The 22507-nt window shown below is 45.4% G+C and overlaps 1 protein-coding gene across 1 annotated transcript in view; it reads right to left on the reverse strand.

Moving 5' to 3' along the window:
* Window positions 1–22507, reverse strand: part of RETREG1 (reticulophagy regulator 1) — a 123946-nt gene that overhangs the window by 84639 nt on the left and 16800 nt on the right. Inside the window, exons 2-3 of the mRNA XM_081233524.1 lie at window positions 9707–9813; window positions 4272–4302 (exon numbers count right to left, since the gene is read on the reverse strand). Of these exons, the coding sequence (XP_081089650.1) occupies window positions 4272–4302; window positions 9707–9813 (138 nt within the window). The remainder of the gene's footprint in view (window positions 1–4271; window positions 4303–9706; window positions 9814–22507) is intronic.

Below are 22507 nucleotides of genomic sequence, written 5' to 3' on the forward strand. Positions count from 1 at the left end.
TTTTTCCCTTTTTAACTTTTAAAAAATAGATTCTATTATTTTAAAGCACTTTTAGGTTCCCAGCAAAATCAAACAGAGGGCACAGAGATTTCTCATATACCCTCTGCCCCCAGACACACACAGCCTCCTCCCTCATCAGTGTTCCCCACCAGGGTGCTGCATTTGTTACAACTGATGAACCTACACTGACACGTCATAATCACCCCAAAGCCAGAGTTTACATTAGGGGTCACACTTGGCGTTGTACATTCTATGGGTCTGGACAAAAGTGTAATGACCTGTATCTACCATGAGAGTAACATACAGACTATTTTCACTGCTCTAAAAATCCTCTGTTCTCGGCCTATTCATGCCTCCCATCCTCGCGAGCCCCTGGCAGCCACTGATCTTGTTACAGTTTCCGTAATTGTGCCTTTTCCAGAATGTCTTACAGTTAGAACCATAGGGTATGTAGCCTTTCCAGATTGGCTTCTTTTGCTTAGTAATATGATTAAGGTTTCTCCATGTCTTTTCATGGCTTGATAGCTCATTTCTTTTTTTTTTTTTTTTTTTTGCTGTACGCGGGCCTCTCACTGTTGTGGCCTCTCCTGTTGTGGAGCACAGGCTCCGGACGCGCAGGCTCAGCGCCCATGGCTCACGGGCCCAGCCGCTCCACGGCATGTGGGATCTTCCCGGGCCGGGGCAGGAACCCGTGTCCCCTGCATCGGCAGGTGGACCCTCAACCACTGCGCCATCAGGGAAGCCCGAGAGCTCATTTCTTTTTAGTGCTGATTAATATTCTATTGTCTGGATGGACCACAGTTTATTTACCCATTCACTTACTGAAGGACCTCTTGGTGGCTTCCAAGTTTTGGCGTTATGAACACAGCTGCTATAAACATCTGTGTGCTGCTTTTTGTGTAGACCCAAGTTTTCATTCCTTTGAGTAAATACCAAAGGGTATGACTGCCTGACTGTATGATAAGAACATATTTGGTTTTGTAAGAAACCACCAAACTGGCTTCTAAAGTGGCTGTACCGTTTTGCATTCCCACCAGTAATTAAGGAGAATTTCCGTATATTAGAAAAGAAGAAACATCTAGTTTCCTAAGGTGGAAAGTGTTTGCACTGATGTTACTTCTTTTGCTGTATGCCTAGGGTTTACCCACTTAGCAAGGTACTGTAGTTGAGATCATGCTGTATCATTTTTAGGATTTAGAAATGTTGATTTCTAACTCCCGCCAAATGAGGGCGAGATTTCTGAGCTAAGCACCTCAGACCTTGTAAGGGGAAAGATCCTAATCCCACCTGCCTCACAGGAGCAAAACAGCACCTCCTCCTGCCTGCAAAGATCCTCCTATCCAGCACTGTATTTTATTCTTCAAATAAGGTGGTTTTGAATTGTTCAATGTTAAAAACACGGCACTAGCAAGTACCAGATGCCAAGAGTCACTGTAAATAACAAACCAAATCATCGTCAAAGAAACTAGAGGAAAACATATTTCAATTTCACATCTCCAGCGTGAACAACAAATCAGAACGAAATTACACAATGGAAAGTGCAGTGAAGAAATTTTGGGAAGTATCCTTTCTAGTGTGAACTAAATCACTTTGAAAGAGGCACTGGCCAAACAAAAAGGTAAATGGATAACAATATGAAAGGAACACTAATCCCCCTCAAATCACATCATAGACTTCTTAGGGCTGGAAGAGATATTCAAGATGATTCTCTCTCACCTCTTCACTCAGCAGATAAGAAAACTGAGGCCAAGAGATAAGTGAACTTGGCAAGATCACTAGCTGCAGGGTTGGGACCAGGATGGAAAATGAGCTGCATCTGGGCTTCACTGGTGGCGCAGTGGTTGAGAGTCCACCTGCCGATGCAGGGGACACGGGTTCGTGCCCTGGTCCGGGAAGATCCCACATGCCGCAGAGCGGCTGGATGCGTGAGCCATGGCCGCTGGGCCTGCGCGTCCGGAGGCTGTGCTCCACACCGGGAAAGGCCACAACACTGAGAGGCCCGTGTAACGCAAAAAAAAAAAAAAAAAAAAAAAAAAAAAGAGCTGCATCTGAACATCCATCGGGGTGATCCTGAAGTAAATGAGACCCTCCCTAAAAAAAGGCTATTATTTCCATGATCATGGCTTCTCTGGGGGTACAGAGGCAGCTCCCCAAACAAGTGGAATATTATACATCTTTAAAAAGCCGCATTATAAGGAGCTACTCGCTCCCTGACCAAACCCAACACTGGCAAAGTGAGAGCCTTGGTCCTGCTGTGCTCACTAATAGCTAATATTTCTTCCAGATCCTTATCAAACATTCCAATAATTTCTATGTTAAGAGGAAGTGCACACTGGGAATTCTCCCAGGCAACTTATAACTACTTCAGAAGGGCTGTGGACAGCAAGGGCTTCAGCAAAGCCCTTGGCGGGTCAAACTGAATATCAGTAAATCTGAAAGAGTATTGCTTTGAAGAGCTTTTAAATTTTTTTTTTTTTCTTTTGTGGTACGCAGGCCTCTCACTGTTGTGGCTTCTCCCGTTGCGGAGCACAGGCTCCAGACGCGCAGGCTCAGCGGCCATGGCTCACGGGCCTAGCCGCTCCGCGGCATGTGGGATCTTCCCGGACTGGGGCATGAACCCGTGTCCCCTGCATCGGCAGGCAGACTCTCAACCACTGCACCACCAGGGAAGCCCTAAAATTTCTTTGAAATTACACTAACTCACTTGGTCAGATCTTCTTCCTCCAACCAGAATTAGGGAGCACGCTCAATTTCTTCACCTGACAAATGGGGAAACACCTGCAGAGAAAGCTTAAGACACTTATCCAAGGAGGCCCAGTGTGTCTGCAGGGGCAGGACAGAAGCCAGGACCTGGACTGTCAGGCCAGGGGTGGGTCTGTGTCTGGAGGATCAGGTTTCCCTTCTTATAGCTAATATCTCCCTCTGCTGAGTTTTTGGCAAGTTTACATTCTGCCCATGAAAATCTGGGCTCCAAAATGAAGGAACAAGCACTCAGAAGTAAACTCGTCATAAAATTAGCCTTTACACCTGAAGTAAGCATTATTTTCACGAGCACACCTTCTAAGAGTACATTATAGGGGTTTCCCTGGTGGCACAGTAGTAAAGAATCCGCCTACCAATGCAGGGGACACGGGTTCGAGCCCTGGTCCGGGAAGATCCCACATGCCCCGGAGCAACTAAGCCCGTGCACCACAACTGTTGAGCCCGCGTGCCACAACTGCTGAAGCCCACATGCCTAGAGCCCGTGCTCTGCAACAAGAGAAGCCACCACAATGAGAAGCCTGCGCACCGGAACGAAGAGTAGCCCCCGCTCGCCGCAACTAGAGAAAGCCCGCGCACAGCAGCGAAGACCCAACGCAGCCAAAAATAAATAAACAAAATAAATAAATTTATTTAAAAAAAGAGTACATTATATACCAGGTTATGGTTTTTTTCATGGATTTTTAAAGGCATTACTTTGTTTCCTTTGTGAGCCTTCACTGCACGTTGCCCACTTTGATGTAAGTCGAGCACCGAACCATCCCTCTTTCAGTCCTACAAGGGTATTCTTAAAGCAGAATTGAAACAAATAAATAACTACAAAAATTCATTTTACTGGAATACTGACCCTTACATTTTCTTCACTTTTCCACTTCTCATATGCACAGTTGGTGATGTGAATTCTGATCCTCTCATCACCTGCCCCACCTCTTTTCTCTTCCATGTGAGAAGAGAGCCTTTACTTCAGGATGGAGGATGGCAAATGAAAAGGGGGCTCATTTGCTTGTGGCTGCACAAGGAACCCAGAGTCCTGTGGATGTTCGCTGCACCCTCCCACCTACAAGCCTCTCACCCCTCTTCCTCGTCTCCTTACCCCAGAGTTCTCTGAACCGACGGCCTGGTTAGCCTTCGGGAATGTTCCTGCAGAGTTCCGGGACATGGGGTTGCCCTGGTCTTCCCCCACTACCGCACGCTGCTCAGGCCCCAAAATGAGGTCTGAGAGGAAATCCCCAATGAAAACACCCCCATCTCCCCCACCTATCTTCACACATTATGACTCTCACGTGTGCACATGGCCCAATATTACAGCAAGACGTGAACCATTTCCTAGAACGAGTCCTGATTTTATCCTCGGCCTCACTTCGACTGTATTTTTCTTTATGTTCCCACTCTTGTAGATTACTATGATCAATCCTGTCACTAAACTATGGTTTCAGAGATGCATCTTGGCGGCCCGGTCACCTCTCCCACCTGCCCTCCATTAGCCATAACATGAAAAGAAGGTTCCCTACCTTTCACTGAAGCTTCTCCACAACTGTGCACCTGCAATAGGAGAAGTAAATGTGAAAGGTTAATGGAGGTATTTTCCTCTTGAGGCATTTCTCAACTTAGAAATATTCTGAGCTATTTAAAATGGACTGCTTAGATCTTAAAACTCTAGAAACGATCAGTTCATACAGCGTATACTTCTGCTACCATAACTCATTCAGGCAAGTTGTCCACAAATATCCATTGAGATTCTACTATATGCAAAACACCTGGATAGGTACCACGGAAGATGGAGCACCGTGTAGCACATGGTCCTGCCTCGGGGACTGTACTGTCCAATGGGGCAGACCGAACCCGCACTCAAGCAAATCTGAACCGAGGTAGGCGGTGTAGGAACTCTACAAGAAACATAAGCCATGGGAGTTCAGGGTGGAGAGAAAATGTGGCTGGTCAAGAAAGCAGCAATATCAGGGGTGGTATTCAAGGGGAACTCTGAAATGGTACTGACAAAGGAGAACTGAAACAACCGCCATTTGAGAAAGGAGATTTTTATCTGTTCATTCTTTAGGTGTTTTGAGCCTATACCTATGCTCAAATGAAATCAACATTTATATACACACACACACACACACCCCTAGATCTCATTTGCTTTCTTAATTCTCCAATGACTTTCTTCACTGGACTATGCCTTGACACTATACTCCTCGCTACCAGCTTTAATGAAGTTCAAGAAAAGAAATGGCCAAGAGGTGGTTTCTGCTTTTTCCTTCGAACAAAAGCCAAAGATGTTGCCCCTTTTGTTCTTCAGTGTCCCCTAGTAAAGATGCATGTGATAAATTCTTCTTAAAATTCAGCCGCAGGAAAAAGTTTCTCCAAACTGCTTGCATCCTTTTATCAGATTATTAGAATTGTGCCATGGATCTGGTTTTGCTTTCTATCTAGATGAACAAACAAAGAAGATGTAGTGTATACATATATTACAATGAAATACTATTTGGCCATAAAAAAGAATGAAATCTTGTCATTTGTGGCAACACGGATGGACCTGAGGGTATTATGCTAAGTGAAATAAGTCAGACAGAGAAAAACAAATACTGTATGATTTCACTTATATGTGGAATCTAAAAAAACAAGTGAAGAAACAAAATAGAAACAGACTCATAGATACAGAGAACAAACTGATAGTTGCCAGAGGGGAGGGGGTGGGGAGATAGACCAAAACAGGTGAAGGGGATTAAGAGGGACAAACTCCCAGCTATAAAATAAATACGTCATGAGGATGTAATGCACACATACAGCATCTAATTAATAATATTGTAACAACTCTGTATGGTGACAGATGGTAACTGGTCTTTCTGCAGTGATCATTTCACAATGTATAAAATATTGAGGCACTATGTGGGACACCTGAAATCTGAATAATATCATGTTAATTATAACAAAAGCATTGGAAAAATGAGTACAGTTGCTGGCTAAGGGAGCGAGGACGTCAGAACTGTGAGGAGAGCAGCACCGCAATCGCTGAACGTAGACCAGGGCCGGGCAGCACAGGGCTGAGGACGGTGGGGTGTAAGAGGCTGAGCAGGGGCGCGCTTGAACTGGAGTCACGGAGCAAGTGCAATGGGAGTGAGGGGCCGGGGGGTGGGGCCGGACGGGAGGAAGCACCGAGGACTGACTGCCAGCCTTGCAGGGGCTGGAGACAGAACTTGCGAAGGCTAAGGTCAAAGGCACAGGGATGGTCTCGGGGACCGAAGCCGGGCTTCACACGAGCCATCAGGGCACAAGCGGGAATGACAGAGCGTGGCGTGGGCACAAAGGCCTACAGTTCATAGGCCACGAATGCAGGTTGGTCCACGTTCAACCGCGACCAGAAGGTGGCATCAAATGGATGGTGTAGATTTGGCAGGAGGAAAGGCATAAAGGGACAGTGGTTGGCGATGCCTCCACAGGTGGCGTGCAGGAACCTGCTGAGCCCTCCTCCACTGCCCAGTGCAGTCACTGAAGAGCATCTCACAGACAGCGGGGTGCGGAAATTACTGGTTCTTTGGCAAAGAGAGAGAAGGAGAAGGTGGTCGAGAAAAACTGAAGGCCGCGGGAGGAGTTTCCCACACCGCAGAAGCATCCCCAGAGCCCAGAGGAAGGGGTTAATTCTGGGGAGCACACAGTCAAGCACACAACAGCGAGACCGTGAGAGAGAAATCCATCACGGCCGAGGGCGTCCACACCGGTGACTCAGAAACCAGAGACACGGGGTCCCTGGGTTTCGCAACGAGTAAGTCCCAAGAAGGTATCGCCACACTTCTGCTCACCTATTTCGTATTAAGTACCTAAGATGGTATTAAAGATATGATGGAGGGAGGGGAGGGGTACAATTAAATCTTAACAAGAGAATCTTAATCCCTTCAGCCAAAAATGCTGTGGGAAGCGGGGAAGCTGGTGGAGAGGTGAGGGGCCAGATGACCTGGGGGTCCTTTCCTCACTGCTCCTGCCATAGGGCCAGGGTAGCTTGTGAGAGCCTGGCAGTTCTGGATGAAGCCATGGAGCTACCATCCCCGCATCTGGATCCAACTTGAAGCTGATTCTGCGCCTCCCAGAGATCAGGTCATCACTGCAGGGCCCTGGGTTGAAGGGCCTGCAAAGCCAGGCTCTGCCGACCACGCATGGGGCTCAATGGGCCTTTGTCCTAAAAGACTCGACTGCAGAGGACGACATTGGCACCCATGATGCTTCGGCCACAGACCGGGAGCGCTGGGAGACCACAGCCAGGAGTCCTGCTTCTCCTTTTTTCCTCATGCAGTAGAAACACTGTATTCAGAGCAATGTCCCCCATTGAAAACCCGGACAGAAAGACTGGCCTGTGACAAATGCCCACCCTACGGGCTGGAGCGTGAGAGGTGGACTCGGGCAGAGAGGCACTGGTGAGAGGAAGGCGCTCAACACGGGCCGACTGACGGGTGAACAGACCCGTGCTGCTCCGGCCGCAGGTCGGAGCTGGAGAGAGGGGCCTGTTACTGACTGAGGTGCTTCTGTTTCACGCTCTTGTCTGACCCTTAGACAACCCTGTGGTATCAGGAGGATTTGCCATTTCACAGGATAAAGAGGTTCGGATTATGTAGGAGGCTGAATAATGGCCCCCAAAGGTATCGGGTCTTAATTCCCGAAACCTGCAACACGTTACTTTATACGGAAAATGGGATTTACCAAACGTGACGAAGTTATGGGCTATGAAATGGGGACACCGTCCTGGATTATCCAGGTGAGGCCCAAATGGAATCACAAGTGTCCTTGTAAGAGGAAGGCAGAGGGAGATTTGACACAGGCAGAGAAGGAGGTGATGGGACCACAAAGGCACAGACTGGAGAGATGCCCTACAAGCCAAGGATACCAGGAACTGGCAGAAGCTGGATGCTCAAGGAATCTGGGAGCACGGCCCTGCCCACACCTTGATTTTGGCCCAGTGGTACTGACTATGGACTGTAAAAGAAGACATTTCTGCTGTATTGAGGCACCAAGCTTGTGGTAATTGGTCACCGCAGCCATAGGAAACCAATACGGTCTTTGACGGGGCCTCTCCACAGCTGAGAAATGGAGCCAACTAGCTCTAGAAGACTGGTATGCTTCCCACCCTACCACCCTAATTTTTTAAAGGACTGAATCTTTGTAGTGGAGAGCTTTCCTGCAACTTAATATGAAAGTTGCACGCCTGCAAGAACATCAAGCTGGTGAGGCAACGCAGGGAATGGTCCTCGTGAGAGTGAGAGAAGGACAGTCACGACGTCTTTCCACTTCATCCTTGCCATCCCCCCCGCCATTTTTCCCTTCCTTATAACTTGTGCCCAGACTGGGACCAAATTTGTACACCACTGAAGACATCGAGATGCTCAGCTTGCTTTGTGAGGTCCCTTGCCCTACTGAGCTAGAATGACTGCAGGTAAAATAGGTTAAGTGGCTATTTCTTCTAAGATTCCTCGGAGGGAGCTCCTAGAGGGTGAAAATGTTACCAAGTCTATTTGAGAGAAACAGGTTCTCCTCTTATCAGTTATGAATCAAGGCAGAAACATAGGTATCGCCATGCGTTGATCTCACCAACCCCAGCACAAAGCCCTACAGCTCGGAGATGTCCCACCTCTAGGCAGAATGAATACATCTGGAGTAAATAGAAAGTAGCAGGCCAGGTGCCTGTTAGGGTTAGAAGGCAGAGAGTTAGGTGTCTGTTCTCTGAAACAGAAGAGAGGTGGGTGGGAGGAGGAGAGGGAGAGAAGGAAGAATGTGTACAAGAATATAAACTAAATCTACAGATTCAAGAAAAGCAATATCTGGGCAAAACCCACCTGTCACCTTCCCAGAACAGTGAATGAAGGAATCACCTTCAAACCTTGAAACACACCCGTGTAAAACAATCTTTCTAAATGGCTTACACATGAGTTAGTTTAAGAACCATAAAGACTTAAAATATAAACCAGATTTAAAGCGCACCATAGAACACTATGATGGTACATCCATAACAGATGATGGTACATCCGTAACAACCTAATATCCCTGGTCCCAGGGTCAGTGCTAGGGAGGAAAGGGTGCCTCCCACAAGCAGCTTCAGTATCCCCGCCAGGGCTAGGACCCTGGACAGTTCTTCTGTGCATCCACCTATATGGACCCCTACCAAAATTATCCCTTCATCTGGGGTTACATTTAGTGGAATCAACTGCTTCACTGTAACCCCCTCTTAGCTGTTTTTGATCAAATCAATCTTATTTCACTTAAGTTCATGGGGCTCAATTATTCCAAGCAGAGATTCTTGTCTATCTACAAAAACTAGCTCAAACCCTGGTAGAAAGAAGCTCCTCCAAGGACGGAAAAGCTTGACTCAGATTTATGATCTAGTTAAATTACTCAGAAAACCTTAAGCACATTTTTTTTTAATAATTCAAGTTCTCACTTGAATTTTTTGAAAAATTTGGTGTTTAAAATGAATTTATTTTTCAATTCATTTTTAAAAATGAATTTAACCATTACTTGTTTCTAAGCCCTGAACTTATTGTTTTTCTCCACAGAGGCAGAGAAAAAACTTATATAAACTAGTCCATTTTCCAATGGCCCAGTTTCATCATGTGGGATGTAATAAATATTTAACTGTTATCCTCACTGCAGCCTACTTGAATACCAAAATGGTATTTAAAATAACGGCACTTAGAGCCAAAGGAGAAACCAACACACACAAACCTTTTGCCCAGCAGCAGTAGCTATGACTATGGACAACATCAGTTAAATAAATAATAAGTAGTAAATAAGTTTAATAAATTTAAAAATAATATTTAACATTCAAAATAGAATAGTCAGTGCCTATATAATCTGTTATTTTGCTCCATTTCAAAGACCGCTCAGTTAATCTGCCTATACAAAGGTCAGACCTTCAGGGTCTAGAAAATTAAATACCATAAAAATGAATACTGAGTTTTCTTACCTCTTGTTCCAGACAAAACCATATCCTTTATTATTTGCATAATAACACGTCCAAGGATCATGACAGAAATCAGGTGATACACTCTCCATGGAGTCAGTGCAAGGAACCTATCACAGCAAAAACAGACAAATCATTATTTCAACTTGAGGACTGTACCTTGTTTTAAAAATTAGGTTTACTTTCTGCCACAGAAGCAAAAAAATACATTCAATAATGACTTCACTTGTCAAAAGCACCCTCAACGTGACCACATGAAAGTTACTTAATAGGCATCAAAGTCAGGGAAATAAAAGCACTGGAGCCATGTGTACTTTTGTGCCAGGCTTTCTGCTCTAACCTCCAATCTGGGCAGAAGATTTGCTATTTTGGGTATGGCCCAAATATCACTCTGCTAACAGATGGAATAGAACTGACCTGCAGCAGAATTATGATGGGCTAAAATTAAAAAGGCAGAGCAGTAGGGTTTTTTCACGCACAAGAGAAGCTAGAGTAGATGCCCTTTACTTGCTGTCCTCTGTCTTACGGTTTTCTCTTATGCCACATCCACTTCTTTAACTCCTACCCCCCACCCCACCAATCTCTTAAAAATAGCAGTTATTAGGGATCCAATTTGCTAGCCCTTTCTAAGATCACTGCCCTTTTGTCTATCTGCCCACCTCGTCTCCAGAGGGAAACAAAGACTTCTTTATCATGAACAGCACACAAACCCTACAGTACTTTTTGTTTTGTTTTGTTTTTGATTGGGTTTATAAAGGAATGGAATGGCAAGGAAGTCACAGGGAGCTTTGAGCCTTCATATAGAGGCTGAAGCCCATTCTACATAAATTAGTTGGTTAAGCTACCAATTAATATTGACTTTGGTGTAATCATAACTTAGAAAAATCAATTTAACAGAAATGTCATTTAATACTAGTTGTAAGGCAGTGTGGGATGTATAAAGAAGCAAAGAACACATGAATACTGCCTTCTAGGAACTTACTTCCTCATCAGAGAGATGAACACAGGCTGCACTAACCAAGTCCAAGGCAATGAGTCTTGGTGCTACAGCAAGACGTGAGCAAAGAGCAAAGAGAAGCAAAGGAGGAGAAATGATTAGCTCCAAATCAGGGAAGATTTATAAAAAGTGGCATTGAACTTGGTCTGGGAGGATGGATGCAATTCAGAGGAAAACAGAAGCTGTTCCAATTGGAGGATACAACATGAGCGGAAGATAAGAGTCAGGCAAGGGTGAGGTGTGCCTGGGGCATGCAAGTGGTCTGGGATGGCCCCTGCGGAAGCAGAGGGATAAACAACAAGACAGTTGGGAGACTGGCAGAGAGAAGAAATTGAGGTGCGAGGCTGGGGGCAGACTACGGCAAGCCCTGAAGGATATGTAAGGAGTTTAGCCGTCACTACTGACAACAGAGAGAAAGCCAACGGTATAGGGTAGGTAAATGAAATGATGAGTGGTTTAGGGAAATGCCTGGGGGCAGCAGAGAGGATGAGGTGGAGTAGAGAGGAAGCAGGGAGGCCAGGACGTCTACTAGAAGGTTATGCAATGTGCTTGGTGAGAAGTGGTCAACGTGAGATGCTGGTGAAGTTGTGGGTAAGACCTCTCCCAGCATGCGGACAACCCAATTTCCATGTCTGGTTCTAATGTTACCTATGTGTGTGACCTGGGCCAGAGTGGGTAGAATAGGTCAGTGCTTCTTTAATATTGGTCTGCAACTGCCAGCAGGTTGGCTGCCTGGAAAGCTTGTTAAAATACAGATTCCCAGACCCCAGGGTCCTCCCCCACCAGATCCTCTGAAACAGGTGGTCTAATTACTAGTGTTTACATTCAATAAACATTGATGTATGAGGGCCTACACTGTGCCAGGCACTGTGCTACCAAAAAGGAATAAATGGTGAACAATATATGCAGAGTAAGAAGCAGACCTAAAAGACAACCCACAATGCCAACATCCACATCTTCAGTAACAATAACTGGTTCTTCCACTATGGGTCTAACACTTGCTCTATTTTTGAGCTCTTATGTTTGTTTTAACCGGAGTTGTTTTTTTGGTATTTATTTTCTTTTTGGCTTACCTCCTGGCTGTCAGTTTATGATTAATTATCGTGCTTGTCTGTGTGCCAGTCTCTCTGTTTTCCCCACCTCACACTGAAGTGGCAGTTTTCAAAAGTTTTGATAGTGATCCACCATAAGAAATTCATTTATCTCTAAATACATACAAATGAAACCAAAGTTTCAAAAATAATATTTATCCTTACAATGTGTGATGCCTTCTGATACTTTCCTCCAATTCCATTATATTTTTAAATGCCGACTCTGGCTCACTAAAGTGACTCCACAAGCGAGTTATAACTCACAGTGTGACTCACATGGCATCGGAGGGAATCTGCAACTATTAGATTAGTATGTTTCATTAGAATGGGCTTCTTTGCAGAGTCAGGCAAAACCCTAGGAGAGAAAGTTCCCACAAGTTTAAAGGTCTTTTGAGCTAGCCAGGAAGCCATTTAAGTATCTTTTAAAAACCAGAGAAACGCAAAACCAACTGAAGCAATGAAGGTCATTAGTTATTCTTTTAGTGGAAATTACAATCTTCCAGGAATAGAAAAATTAGGGAATGACAGGACTTTGACCCACCGCCCTGGCTGCCGGAAGCTCTCATTTAGAGGACGTTGCCATAGCAACTCCCAAGAGCACTGGGCATGCCCACCCCCCCGTGTTCCCTGGGCCAGGGTATAGTTGGCATCTTGCCCAAGGGTCTCATTGGTCATTAAGAATCCTCAGCCAGATGAGAAAGCAAACCCAACAACTACTTGGGATGGAAATGCCATACCTGTATGGGACTGCATGTCTCCTTGGTAGATGAGCATCTTTGTAGCCCAAGAATTAAGCATAGACATGTTTGAGAAACTAAGTCCTAATAGTAATAATTTGTACTTAGAAAAACCTGCACGTATTTGGTATTTTAATTATTTTTACTGCCTACGATAATTCGTCTCATGGTTCCAATTTAAAATATGTAGTATAATTTAGAGTTGTGATTTGAAATAAAGATCTTAGGAACACCTATGAGTTTATTTATTTTACAGGAACTGCCTAATATTGGGAGATCTTGGTTGTTAGACAAAGTCATTTTTTAAAAAACTTCTATTTTGGTAACTTTCGAATATATACAAAAAGAGAGACCAAAGTATAATAAACCCAGCCTCAACAATTCTCCATTCATGGCCAATCTTGTTTTTTCTATATTCCCACCCACCAAGCTCCCCTCACCACATACACACCCAAATTATTTGAAGCAAATATCAAGCATCATATAATTTAACTTGTAAGTGTTGTCATTTATCTTCAAAAACAAAAAAGCACTTTTTAACCTAACAACAATACCACTATCACACCTAATAAAATTGCTTTAATTTCTTAGTGTCATCAGATACCTGTCAGCATTCACATTTGCCCAGTCATCTTTTACACATGTGTACACACGTGACATATACAAACACACACACACACAGAGTAAAAGACTGAAACAGAATCTGAAAAAGTCATACATTGAAACGGATAGATGTGAGTTTTAAGTTTCCTGTAATTTATAGGTCTCCTGCCTGCCCCCATCTCTCTCTCTCTCTCTCTCTCTCTCTTTTTATTTATTTATTTCTTTTGCTTAAAATTTCTGTGGAAGAAACAGACTCATTTTGTCCAATAAAGTTTTCCAGAGTCTGAGAATCACTCCTTGTACCCTTGTGGTTTAGTTTAACATTTTCCTTTACCTCTTCTGCAGACTGTAAAAGTTGGCAGTTGCATCTAGAGTCTTGACCAGATTTAGGTTCAATTTTTTTTCCTATAGAGCTACATGATAGGTGGAGGTGTGTGTTCCCATCAGGAGGCACATACTGTCTGGTGTCTCTATTTTTGTGACATTAGCAGCCATTCATGATGACTGCCTGGCATTAATTCCTTAGGGACTACCCAGGGGTAGGAGCCCTTCATTCTTGCTACGCATATTAGCTGGGTCACATCTATAAAGAGAAACTTCCCTTCATCAACTGACCGGAAGAGACGCATCTCATGGGAAAGGCAGGATCAATGCTTGATTCTTTCTCTTTATTTACCAGCCTTCAAGATAATGAGACAGTTCCTTAGTATCCCCTAGAGGCAACAAAGTTGGTTTGGGTCATTACTTTTTTTTTTAGTGTTATTGTGAATGATGTGCTCCAGCCCCCTGCAGTCTCATCCCTACTGACCATCAAGTGGCCCATCTTGGCTGGTGGAAGCGTAATCAGGTTGGTTCCTGAGTCTCTTAGAATAATCTTAGTAACCTTTGATAATGAAGTACTTTAAAGGGACAGGGAAAATATAAAATTTACAAATGCAGTTTAAAGTGTTGAAAGGAGTACAGTGAAACTTTTTAATAAAACCAGTCATTCACCAAAGACCCTCTTGAAAATGCTTGTTCAAGTTTGATCGATTTATAAACAAAATAGTAAGTTATATTAGCTAACATTGAAAGCTCAAAGAAAAACAAGGGTTTCAACCTTACTTAATCAAAATTTATTTTTTAAAAGGTAGTTGAACAGGGCTTCCCTGGTGGCGCAGTGGTTGAGAGTCTGCCTGCCGATGCAGGGGACATGGGTTCGTGCCCCGGTCCGGGAAGATCCCACATGCCACGGAGCAGCTGGACCTATGAGCCATGGCCACTGAGCCTGCGCGTCCGGAGCCTGTGCTCCGCAACGGGAGAGGCCACAACAGTGAGAGGCCCGCGTACCGCAAAAAAAAAAAAAAAAAGGTAGTTGAACAGAATTGTTTCAAACCAATCTTTTTTTTTATATGAAAACTGTCTCATAGGACATCAAAAAAAAAAAATCCCTGTCTGTGGGCCGTAAGCAATTCTGAGGCTGGTGTTCTGTGGCACCACTCAGAGAAAGACGATACTTTCATCCAACCCATGATTCCCTCAGTGAGAATCACCCATCTCTACTGAAATACATCTCATATCGGGGAGCTCAGCACGTCTTCGGCATCCAGTTGCCTACTGTATCCTTTTATTACTGGGGGAAGGGGAAATTCCCTTTTCATTCCATAACCAGTGATTAACAGACACTGGGCTAGCGGTAGGGACACACTGATGACTAAAACCCTGTGAAGCCGGGAAGCAGACAAGTAAACAACTATGTTTAACCCAAGTATCAATACTTTCCAAAAGGGAGTGGGAGCAGGAAAGAGGGCCGAGAGCTGCATAAGGAAGGCAGAGTGAGCTCTCGAGAGAAGGTGGGTGTTTAAGCTTTGCCTCCCTGGAACAGTCAGACTTTGCCAGGTGGAAGGCGCCAAAGGCCTTCCAGGTCGGGAACAGGGTAAGCACAGAGAACAGCAAGAGTGCGAGAGGCTAAAACAGAAGAGTGAGAAGGTGCCCCTAACGCCGGCTTCCCTTGGCCCGGCGGCGTCTAGTTCTGCCCTCCAGACCACAACGCAGTGAGCAAAACCGCCGATGTCTAGTGAGTGCGAGCACGGTTCTAGACATCATTTAATGTATTCCCTCATTTCATCCTTACAACAATCCCATGAGGAAGGTACTCCACTTTGCAGATGAGCAGGGAGGGGTTCAGAAACTTGCCCAAGGCCCCAAGATCAGGGGAGGCGGGGCCAGGATCCAGGAATCCAGACAGCTTGGCTCTAAGCCAACTCTCTCGCCACTCTGCTAAATACCTCCCAGACACAAGCGCCTGCCTCTTCCACCTCCTGTTATCACAGGAAAATAGCTGGAAGGGCTGTCACCAATTTTCAAGAGTATGCCTGCTCAGGGTGGGATGAACTGACTGAAGAGATGCCAGGAGCGCTCCTCGAAGACACCAGCCACTACCACCAAGACTTAGAAAGCGAGGATTATGTTCACACCTCTTTAGGACACACATCCCTGGTCCCTTCACCTCTTCCCCAGGCGTCCCATCCCTCCTCTGGCCAGGCTCCAGGTGTGACTCCTTTCAGACCAAATGCTCCCACTGGCATCTGGTCCCTACAGAGTGGGGGGCACCAGGAGGGGCCTTAAATCCATTTGTTCTGGACTCCATAGCTCTATTTATACAGTTTTTTTTTAATTAATAGGCTGTTTTTTTTTTTTTTTTTTTTTTTTTTTGCGGTACGCGGGCCTCTCACTGTTGTGGCCTCTCCCGTTGCGGAGCACAGGCTCCGGATGCGCAGGCTCAGCGGCCATGGCTCACGGGCCCAGCCGTTCCGCGCCATGTGGGATCTTCCCAGACCGGGGCACGAACCCGCGTCCCCTGAATCAGCAGGCGGACTCTCAACCACTGCGCCACCAGGGAAGCCCAATAGGCTGTATTTTTTAGAGCAGTTTTAGGTTTACAGAAAAATTGAGTAGATTGTACAAAGACTTCCCATATATCTCCTCCCCCATCCTCCCATCCCCCTACAGTGTCTCCTAGTACTAACATCTTGCTTCCGTGTTATAACATCGTGCATTTGTTATAACTGATGAACCAATGTTGATATGTTATTAACCAAGTCCATAGATCACAGTAGGACTCACTCTTTGTGTCATACATTCTACGGGTTTTGACAAATGCATAATGTCACGTATCCATCATTATAGTATCATACAGAGTATTTTCACTGCCCTAAAAATCCCTGTGCTCCACAAATTCATGCTTCCCTCCCTGCCTATAAACTCTGGTGACCACTGATCATTTTACTGTATCTACTAGTTTGTCTTTTCCAGAATGTCATTTAGTTGGAATCATACAGTATGTAGCCTTTTCAGACTGGCTCCTTTCACTAAGTATTTACTTAAGTTCCTCTGTCTTTTCACGGTTTGATAGCTCATTTCTTTTTATTATCAAATAATATCCTGTCATATGATGTACCACCGTTTATCCATTCACCTCGTGATGGACATCTTGGCTGCTTCCAATTTTGGGCAATTATAAATAAATAAAACTGCTCTAAAAATGTGTGTGCAGGATTTTGTGCGGTCATTAGGTTTTCAACTGATTAACTCATTTGGGCGCAGCCTTTTTTTTTTTTTTTTTTTAACAGCTCTATCAGCATACTGGCTTATTTTGAATTTACAGGCAGCTAAAACCCTCAAGGATTCCATTTTTCTGATGCAACTTTTGAATCTCAGTATGTCCTATTACATTGGTTCTTGTTTGACATGGTCCGTCATTCAAACCCACAGCCCTTAATGGTGCCATCAGTCCCATTTGTTCTCCTGTCTGGCATCATGACACCCACACATTTGAGATCTGCGTGTCATCTGTCCTCGTCCACACTGCTGGAGGTGGATGGAGACCGATCGGTACTGGAGCCCTGGGACTCCCACAGTGATCTAGTTTATTAATCAGCACTTTATGAATGTGACAGGCCATCCAGTTTGCCGCTACATTCCATCCATGTTACTCCATCCTGCCCATAAAGCCATAATAAGAGATTTTCTCAAACACCTTGTTGAAACCTGCTGCATTCCTAATCTCTGAGTGCCTGTGAGTGCTGACCTGCTTGGCTGACGCTGAGAATTATGCTGAGGCATAGAAGAGCTCTCAGGAGAAGGACCAAACACCATTAGGACCTGCCCATGCACATCCCACGGCACAGCCTGATCCAAGCCCCGGGGTGACCTTGCCGATCTGCCATTCACAGAATTCACAGAAACACGTGGTGACCCCCTCACCCACAGGGGGAATTTTGAAGCAAAAGTGGCTGCACACAGGTGGCCAGAGGATTCCTGAATGCTGCAGAACGATTATTCAGAGACGGGTTGGGGTCCCATTGCACGATGCCCATGAGGTCATGGGAAGCAGAATGATAAAGTACAGACTTTGAAGACGGGTGGCTGTGGACAGGCATCGTTCTCACTCAGGGGGGTGATGTAATTTTCCAGGTCCGGTGCAAGGTGAAAATGCAGAGACCTCACTGGGGATGCAGAAGTCAACCTCCCCTCCCCACCAGACTGCAGGCCCAACCCACAACAAACAGGAGTTCCCTCACAATATTGCAGCCTCGACTCTAGGGCGTGTTTGGGACCTGGATCGGGGCGGGGGGTGGGGGTGGGCGAGGCCCCTGCCCACTCGTCACTCTGCTCACCAAGGCGCTGCTGGCCGGGGTGAAGATGGTGATCTGTGCCTGAGGAGGACCCTTCTCACACCTGTGCTCAGGTCCCAGCAAGGGGTGGGCGGTCACAGTGGAACACAAGCCTCCCCCTACCGATGCAACCTGGCCACCGCCCTGGGCATTGGAACCAGGGCAGTCATGCAGGGTGGGGTGGAGATGGGGAGGGTGGGCAGGGCTGGTGCCCAGTGGCTGGGTGGAGGCGGCCCGAACCCCATCCCGGGGAGGAGGCCTCACACGGGAGCTGAGGCCCCACGCTCCCAGCATGTGCGTCATCGTCCTGTTGAGCTTCACTGACAAAACATATTCAACGATGGAAGTACTAAGAATTACACGATGGCGGCCTCAGAGCATTAATCCCCAAGTGCAGGCCTTCTGAGCACCAGGCTCTGTGCGACTGCAGAGCTCACATGTCCATTTAGCCAGCCCTATAAAGGCTTTTTTTCTCCTTAAAATCACTTTTAGTTCAATAAAAAGGCCATGGACACTTGCCTTTCTCCAAATTAGACTAGGGACCTGTGACTGCATCAACAGATCCTGGAAGGGAGAACATTAAGAAGCACTGTGAACTCCCAAGCTTCCAGTTTTTGCAAATATCTTTCTGCAGCTGGATGGGCTTTTTATAACCAATTAAATTAAAATACCATTTTAAATTAAAATACCATTTCTGTTTACTAAGACAGTTACATGTACTTTTTTAGCTGATGTAAGATAACATTTATCTGACAAGGGGTAATCAAGACTTCGGAAACCAAGGCAGGTAAACATTATGTAGGACAACTATAATATACACATACATATCATGGCAGGTAAACATTACATATGACAATTATATGTTATATATAAATATATAAAATTATATACAAGTTTCATACACATATAAAACCATATGTATATAAGAATACCCATTTGTCCTATAAATACATACTGTATGGTTTAGCTGCTGTTGGGAAGGTAAAGTTCTGCAACTCGCTATGTGTACTTTCTTTTAGCAAGTTGTGTCCAATTCTATATCCCAGTGGGATGACTGCTTTAAAAAATACCACATTGGGACTTCCCCGGTGGCACAGTGGTTAAGAATCCATCTGCCAATGCAGGGGACATGGGTTCGATCCCTGGTCCGGGAAGATCCCACATGCCGTGGAGCAACTAAGTCCATGCGCCACAACTACTGAGCCCACGTGCTGCAACTACTGAAGCTTGCTCGCCTAGAGCCCGTGATCCACAAGAGAAGCCACTGCAATGAGAAGCCCGCACACGGCAACGAAGAGTAGCCCCTGCTCGCCACAACTAGAGAAAGCCTGCACGCAGCAACAAAGACCCAGTGCAGGCAAAAAAAAAAAAAAAAAAAAAAAAACCACGTTACCCAGCTGACTCATGTTTACCTTGTGATAATTACAGTCCACGGATGATTTCTAGCCATGCTTGTATAGCGTCATTTCTGATTCATTTTTATATTGGATACATTTGTCTATTTGCTTTTTTCTTCCTGTTTTTTCTTTCTTCTACACTTTCTTCTCTCGTTCTCTGGTTCAGTTACATCATTTTGAATTTTCATCTAGTTTGCAAGTCACCAATAGCCAGAACCCACTTGGTATTGTTGGGATGGTTTATGCCACTAGTCTCTACTCTGCTACCTGGACCAGCTAAGAAATAAGACCCAACTGTATGCTCAGAGCCAAGGGAGGATATAAGGAAAACAGGTAGGGATCCAGAGAAAATCTAAACAACTGTAAGGGTAAACCCTCTACTAATTGTAAAAGAAAAAAAAATAGAGGAGACTGGGGAACGCCCAAATGATGTCCATTTTGGAATGGGCTGTGATTTTAAGCAGAAAAGTTTCCTAACAAATTATGGGTTTTGGGGGCTTCCCTTGTGGCGCAGTGGTTGGGAGTCTGCCTGCCAATGCAGGGGACACGGGTTCAAGCCCTGGTCCAGGAGGATCCCACGTGCCGTGGAGCACCTAGGTCCGTGCGCCACAACTGCTGAGCCTGTGCTCTAGAGCCCGCGTGCCACAACTCCTGAAGCCCGTGCGCCTAGAGCCCGTGCTCCACAACAAGAGAAGCCACCGCAACGAGAAGCCCACGCTCCGCAACAAGAGAAGCCACCGCAACAAGCCCGTGCACCACAACGAAGAGTAGCCCCTGCTCACCGCAGCTAGAGAAAAGCCCGTGCGCAGCAACAAAGACCCAATGCAGCCAAAAACAATCAATAAATAAAATAAAATAAATTAATTTTAAAAAATTACGGGCTTTGACTAACATCAAACCAGTCTGCATTCGCTGCCCATAAGCCACGGACAGGAGAGCTAGACACCCACTCCACGAAGATGCTCAACAAGGAAAACGACAGGCTGGGAACTAAATCACACTCAGGTCACCCATCGTCTCAGCTTTCTGTGCCCGCATCATTCAAGGCCACAGCTGTTCCTGGTCCCTTTACTGGTTTCAGGATGCCAGGTGTGGGGGGGGGGCTTGGGACTGGAGGAAGGAAGCCCCGGGATGGGCTATATGGACAATTTATAGGATGGAGAAGGAGATGAAAGCGAACTACAAATCTCTAAACAACTTCTTTTCGACTAGTTGTGTATCTATTTGACGCACAAGGAAAGCCTGACTAAATCTTCCACTACTTCATGGTAAGTTTTGCAAGGCCAACTTAAATGTCTCGACAGGATAAATTTCTTGTAAAAGCAAAGAAAGGGATAGTTCACAAAAACAAACAGAGCAACTTCTCTGGTGAGGGATGAAAAGGACATCCCATGGGCTATTTAGCTAATCCCATGGGTAAAAACCTAACCCTCATTTCTGGGTAAAGCATAACCCACTTTGTACCATGAAATGAAGCCTGTCAACAGCTAAAATACACATTTTTGTCTTCAGAGAAAGGAAGTCTATGGACAAAAGCACTAGAACCCTCCATAGTTCCCATGCAGGAATTGATCTGTAGTGTTTGCTTTGTAGCTCTTTCAAAAGAGAGATCTAAAAAGGAGGTTTAGTTCTCCTTTACTGAAATATATAGAACCACAGACTTTGCCTAGACAGAGTCCTTCGTGTACACTGGCTTTATTTAATATTATGGTGGCTCTAATTATAAAATGAAGGATCTCATATGATTTATCCAACACTGTTCAAAGTTCAGATCACATTTTTCTGGAAAATAATTCTGTCATCTTCTCAAGTGCATACTGGCAGCCATCTTCCTTAATATTGCAAAATTCTGAATCTTCACTGAAGTTGGCTTCAATTTTTCCTGGTCTTTTATCCAGATCCTGCAAAAATACTGTCTGAAGATGCGATGTGAAACTGAACTATACACCACTATACCTGTTTATACCTCTTTAAACATGAAGGTATGTCAAGGAGAAGGGGGATATATTTCTTAGGAATCAACAAAATATACGATTTTAAATAATTGAGAAAGAAGAGAGTAATCATGCAATGGAGCAAGATAATGACTCGATTCATTGCAAACCAGAGACTAAGTTAAACTCGGAAGCGTTTCTTTTTTTTCACCATATAAGTACTTCTTTAGCTGTGATGACCAGAGAAGTGAATTAGAAGCAAGAGAGGTGAGAAGCATGAAGAAACATAAAGAGGCGAGCTTCTTTACAGAGGGAGGTGAGAAATTTTGCAAGGGAGGCGTCAGACTGCAGCAACCAGAAAGGGTCCGAGTCAGGCTGGCTCCAGTAGAAATCAGTGGCGATAATCCAGTGAATTCAGGGAACGTGCCCAGCTCAGCAAAGCATGGTGGACAAACCACAAGACAGTGGTGGGGAGCAGCGGGGAGTTTGCGTTCTTGAGCCCGGAAAGTGGGAGGGGCAAGGGCGCAGCTGGAGTGGAACCAAGTCCATCTGAGGTCAAGGCAATGTGAAATCAGGCTTGCTTTACCCCCGCTCTGCAACGGAATTAAGAGAAAAGCCACAGGCAAATCAAGTCAGGAGCACCGGGCCATGCGGTGGGCTCTTTAGCGCCACTTAGTGTATAATGTCTGCCCATCCGCCTTGCCTCACACCTGTCCCAGGTGGTCACCGCAGCTCAGTAGAAGCCGACTTCCAAGCAGGGTTGGGTGAGTCAACCTCTGCTGCCCCTTTCGGCTGAGTTACCAGTAAGTTAAATACTAACTCCAAGATTCCGTCACAGAACAGAGCTAGAAAAAGAAAGAAGAGATCTGATCAAAGTCACGCATTGCAGTGGAGCACAGGAGGAGAAGAGGGACGAAGGCGGGGTGGCCGTGTGCAGAAAAGGGACAGTGAAACCCAGATGCACAGAGGGGGGAAAAGAAATAAATACGAGGTCAAGCAGCTGTTGTCATGGCAGCCCGGTTGGTTTACATGGGTTTGTATGCAAACGGCAATGATATATACACTGTGTGTCTGCCCAGTGGCACCTGCAGAGTTTGAGTTTTGGCCCCAATCACACAGCTGGTGAGAAACACCTCCATCCTCCTCTCTATGCCTCAGTATTTTCATCTGTAAAGTGGACACTGGCTAGATAAGTCCTTCCCCAAACTGACTGGCCATCACATTACTCAGGACATTTTTCAAAACACAGATTCCTGGGCTCCATTCTGGACCTGGGAGAGATGAATCCTTGGGGTGAGGCACAGGAATCTACGCGTTAATAGCTAGGTTTGCAAACACTGAGCTGCAATGATCTCCCCAGGCATTTCCCATCCAAACATTCTCTGAGTCC

This window comes from Mesoplodon bidens (assembly GCF_964165515.1).
Source record: "Mesoplodon bidens genome assembly, chromosome: 4".
In the NCBI taxonomy this organism is placed as follows: Eukaryota; Metazoa; Chordata; class Mammalia; order Artiodactyla; family Ziphiidae; genus Mesoplodon; species Mesoplodon bidens.